The sequence below is a fragment of the Rhincodon typus genome, chromosome 28 (assembly GCF_021869965.1).
Source record: "Rhincodon typus isolate 14 chromosome 28, sRhiTyp1.1, whole genome shotgun sequence".
NCBI lineage: Eukaryota > Metazoa > Chordata > Chondrichthyes > Orectolobiformes > Rhincodontidae > Rhincodon > Rhincodon typus.
Window position 1 is genome coordinate 39,320,819 of NC_063359.1, and position 5,371 is coordinate 39,326,189.

At 38.5% G+C, this 5,371-nt stretch overlaps 1 protein-coding gene across 8 annotated transcripts in view; it reads left to right on the forward strand.

Moving 5' to 3' along the window:
* sptan1 (spectrin alpha, non-erythrocytic 1) overlaps nucleotides 1–5,371 on the forward strand; it is a 101,319-nt gene that overhangs the window by 10,846 nt on the left and 85,102 nt on the right. For all 8 annotated transcript variants that reach the window (XM_048613744.1, XM_048613748.1, XM_048613747.1 and 5 more), the window contains exons 2-4: nucleotides 629–705; nucleotides 1,036–1,198; nucleotides 2,411–2,536. In XM_048613744.1, coding sequence (XP_048469701.1) covers nucleotides 632–705; nucleotides 1,036–1,198; nucleotides 2,411–2,536 — 363 coding nt within the window. In that variant the 5' untranslated portion in view covers nucleotides 629–631. The remainder of the gene's footprint in view (nucleotides 1–628; nucleotides 706–1,035; nucleotides 1,199–2,410; nucleotides 2,537–5,371) is intronic.

A 5,371-nucleotide genomic window follows, 5' to 3' on the forward strand; every position in this document is an offset into this window, starting at 1 on the left:
TGCTGCTTGGCCTGCTGTGTTCATCCAGCCCTGCACCTTGTTGTCTCGGATTCTCCAGCATCTGCAGTTCCTACTATCTCTTATATAAGTACAACTTTATTTGTTCTGTTTAAGACCACTAATTCACAACTAATATTAAATTTTTGGGCATTGTCTTCACTTCTAGTGAGTTTTTCAGCTTTACTGATTTGCTGTCTTTTCTCATTTCTGTGCTGTGAGATTCGGACTGTTTGCTCAGAGACTGACTTTTGATGCTTGAAGCATTGGTGTTGTAAAGTTGTAACGAAAAAGTCTTAGATGCTTTAGTAATGATTCAGTATTACAGAACATGTCTGCTGTGCATTAGCAACATTATGGTCTTTAAAGGTTGCCTGTTAATCCTTAATGGCATCATCTTGAATTTCAATACATTCCATTATTGAATAATTTTAATGTCATTTTAAAGACCATGTGCACTTGGCTCTCTGCGATTTAATGTCTACAGTGTTTACTGATAGCTTTAGTTACTGGAGCATAGAATTAAATTTTAGTTAATAGCTTTAGTACCTTGTTTCTCAACTTTTTTTTTTAAAAAATGCAAGTGGTTTACTCCTTTAAAAAGCATTTGTGTTTGCTTTTATGCCAACAGAAAATGGATTCCACTGGAGTGAAAGTTCTAGATTCAGCAGAAGATATCCAAGAGAGACGTCAGCAGGTGCTAGACAGGTATAAGTTTTGTTATTTTGACTTTCGGGTGGTTGCATAGCGTTAATGACTTAAATTTTATATACAAACCTGTTGCCAATACAAAATAAATTGGTATAAATTCCTTTTGACTTCTCACTCTTTCTGTCTGTGCTCCCCCATATTAAAAGATCAATTTTGGTTTATTTCCTTTTTCCAGCAATGGTGTGAAATAAATTTGGAGGTGTGGAGAGATGGAATAAAAGAGTGGAGTGGGGATGAAAAACTGAGTTCTGACACAAATTGAAGTAAAATGCTTATCAAGTAACATGGATTACTAAGCTAACAATATTCTTTGCCTATACACGCTAGGTACCGGCGGTTTAAGGAACTCTCTCTTCTGAGACGGCAGAAGCTAGATGATTCTTTCAGCTTTCAGTGTTTTCGTCGTGATGCGGATGAATTGGAGAAATGGATTCAAGAGAAACTGCAAATTGCATCTGATGAGAGTTACAAGGATCCCAGCAACCTGCAAGTGTGTGACATTCTAAACCTCTGGTCAATTGTCTGTTTATTAAGGATTGAAAATTTTTAATAATGTTGGCTTTGTGCCATGTTTTTCTTTGCTTATCATTTAATACATCTTACTTCCATTTGAGATTCGAGCAAGGTCACTTCTCTCTGAATGAGAGAGTAGTATTTGTTGTTTTAGTTTAAATATCTAATTGTTTACATACAAGGTAATTAATTTGCATTGCGTTATTGGTTTACACCTTTTCATTCCTGCTTTCTCCCCTCTTTCCCAATTCTGTTACTTAAGGTGTTAGCTCTCACTCACTACAAGCCCTAACAATGTGTCATCCTGTCCTCGCCCTAATATTTACACTTGTCCCTTTCCAGTGGAGTGACCTAGGGAAAAAAATCCTTCTTATTTCACACTCCTAATGCATGTACCAATAACATATTTTGAACTTCAAAACAGTGCGTGTTCTAGAACATGTGGAGCATAGAATGGTGCAGCACAAGAACAGACCCTTTGCCTCATCATATCTATGCTTACTATGATATTGTTCTAAATCAATCCCGTTTGCCTCCACATGGTCTATACCACTCTGTTGCCTGCCTGTTCATGTGTCTGTCTAAAATGCCTCTTCAATGTTGCTATCGTGTTTTTGCTTCTAACACCTCCAGGCACCTACCACCTTCTTCTGTGGATTTTCTTAAAACAAAATGTTCCTCGCACATATCTTTTTTTTTTTTTTTTTTTTTTTTGTTTTTAAACTTTTTTTCCTCTCACCTCCAAAGCTTTCCACCCTATCCATACCTCTCATAATTTCATATGCTTCTATCAGGTAGCCCCTTGGCCTCCGCTCTAGAAACACAATCCACGTTTGTACAACCTGCTTTTTTATAGCTAATACATACCAAGGATGGTGCAGGAAAACTATGTTGAGGTAGAAGATCACCCATCATCAATTTGAATGTTGGACCAGGTTTAAAAGAAAAAATGGTCTTCTAGTGCATTTATTTTTATTAGTGGAAACTAGTTTTCTTGGCTGTGTGGTTTCCAATATGTGAATCAGTATCTATAATCTTCATGGTCGATCGTTTTCTCGCACATGAAGGAATGATCTCTTAGTTGAAGATGCTGCTGAAGCTCATTAGAATAATGCCAACAAGAGTGTATCTTCAAAAAAAGGACAAAATGTTGTAAAGACTCCAAACTTGATGTTTTGTTTTTATATAGGGTAAGCTGCAGAAACACCAGGCGTTTGAGGCTGAAGTGCAAGCCAATGCAGGTGCTATAATAAAACTTGATGAATTTGGCAACAAAATGATAACAAATGGGCATTTCGCATCAGAAACTATTCGAGTAAGTAGGCTCAGTCTTTATATGGTTTTATGTTCCACTGTCATACCAATCAAAAATATAACCTCCATTGTTGATTTTTAGTCCTTCACGCCATACCGGACTACACAACGACCTATTGTAACCACAATACAGATTGGTACTCATATGGAAGTAGGTTTATAATTGCTGTGCAGTGCAGTGTTTGCTTGAAGTTCTCTCTTTTTGGAATAAGTTGAATGTGTGTTTGGCTGTTCTTTATTGACTGTTTTTGTTTCTTTCCTTTTAAAACTATTTCATAACTGAAGTTAACATCATTCTGTGATCAGCTGGCAGGGGGCCTGATGTACAGTTGTGCTGATTTGTGTAGCTCCATTACCCAAACCAAATCCTAAAATGAAACCGAGTTTTGTGTGCTGTATCGTTACATTATTCTCAGTCACCATTTGATTTGGGTACATTCCTCCAGTTTTGAGGACGGGATTATTTTCTGATCTTCTAAAGAAAACTAAAGGAGTCAGTTTAATTTGGGATTAAATATTCTGTACTTGTAGTACGTTTTTGATAAACAATGTTTTTTAGGTGTTAAGGCGGTGATAGTAGGAAACTTAAAAGACACTGTTATTGCTTGCTTTTGAAGCGTAGTCAATTCTGCTGGCAGAAATCACCTGAGTAAATTTACACTATAACATTTGGTGTGCAGCAGTTTAGATTTAGATCAACTCTAGAGTTGTAGAATAAAGGTAACCTAAGGTCCACTTCTCTCCAGTGTCCACTTGGGGCCCATCCAAATTTGTGCTGCAAATTACATTGCTACAAAGTATAAACCATTTCACTCTTGACTTGAAACTTGTGTTTAATAAGGAGTGTGATGGAATTCCTTCCCATCTCCTGGATGGATGCAGTTCTGACATTATTCAAAGCTTGACAACGTCTGAGTCAAAGCAGCCTGTTTGGTTGTCACTCCATTCCGCCACTTTAAGCATTTACTCCACCACTAAATGTCACTGGTGAGTCAGTGAGGGGGTGGGGGGAAGATATGATGGGGTCTGGGTCTGACTTCGCATCTACACAGATCTGCAGTTAGCGAATTAGTGGATAATGAGGAGTGAGTATACATATTATTGTCAACTACGTTAATCTTGGTACTTGAAGCTGATACTATAACACTGGAACACAATGGATAGATACTCCAGTGGAACGGCTGGCTCCCCTCAGGAACAGGCCTTTGTATTGTGATGTGCAGACTTTATCTCCTTGTCACTTAGCCCATTCAGTTTCTGCATTATACTAAAATAGCTGCTTTCTCAAGGGCAGTTGGAGATAGCAGATAAATGCTGGCCTAGCTAGCGATGCCATGTCCTCTGAACAAATTAATGAGAATAAAGTAATTGAAGACTAGTGAGTAGCTACGACTTCTACTACTTCTCTTTCTCTGCAACTACTCCCCTCCTGGCTGCTGGTGCCACCCTCCCATACTCCACATGTTGCCAGTACAGATTGGAACTAGATTTGATTCCATGTGCTGCTGGACAGTGCAATCTTCAGGCGAGGTGATCTACGTTAAATGTAACTCAATCTTGGGTTTTTACAGAAATGTGCACATTGATTCAAGTTATTGAAGCCCATTATGCTAGGGATACCAAATTTCCATTGAAACGTAGGCTGTCTAACCACAGTTTGGCCCCTCTGCCAGGTGATAATGACCTTGGGCAGCCAGGTTCAGTGTTATATTTTGTCAAGACATTGCCAGTACTGATGTTTTCTTTTACTGGAAACCCATTGTGGATAGAAGTGAAATCAGTAATGGATTATGTAAAGAAATCAGCAGTGCTTGTCACTTTCAGCATAAATGGAAATAAATTATATCTGTAACCATGCACCCAGCATTGATCAATTGATTCCCATTAAATTTCTATTTCCAATTATCAACTGTGAACTTAACGTCTTTTACTCTTCCTGCCAAGTGTCCATTCAATCACTCATGATTCCAGATTGACTAACTAGATTTCTGTCATTAACAGTACTGTAAACAAAGGATGACTTTTCGCTGACCAACAGTATAGAATACTTCTAATCCTTAAAAATAACATAATGACTGTGGGTTTTGGCTGAGTATCCTCTTTTATAGCATTGCTAAAATAAAGAACTTATAATGGAAGCTTTGTTTATTTTGCATTTTTGCCTGTTGAATCAGATGAATTAAAGTTCAACATTGCAGCTTTGAGCTCATAATCTTGACTGACAGTTCAAGTAGTGCCTTGGTACTGAACTATCGGGAGTGATTAGGCCATGAGGATCAGTGGTGTGTCCACTGCTTTTTGTCATTTATATAAATGATTTGGACGTGTGCGTAGGAAGTGTGGTGAGTAAGTTTGCAGATGACACTATAAGATTGGTGTAGTGGACAGCGAAGAAGGTTACTTCAGTACGATGGGATTTTGATCAGATGGGCCAATGGGCCGAGGAGTAGCAGATGCAGTTTAATTTAGATAAATGTGAGGTGCTACATTTTTTTTTGTTTCGGAAAGGCAAATCAGGGCAGGACTTATACACTTAAAAGTAAGGTCCTGGGGAGTGTTGCTGAACAGAGACCTTGAAATGCAGGTTCATAGTTCCTTGAAAGTGGAGTCGCAAGTAGATAGGATAGTGAAGAAGGTGTTTGGTACGTTTGCCTTTATTGGTCAGTGCATTGAGTATGGGAGCTGGGAGGTCATGTAGCAGCTATACAGGATGTTGGTTTGGCCTCTTTTGGAGTGCAATTCTGGCTTCCCTGCAATAGGAACGGTGTTGTGAGGCTAGAACGGGTTCAGAAAAGATATACAAGGTTTTTGCCAGGGTTGGAGGGTTTGAGCTATA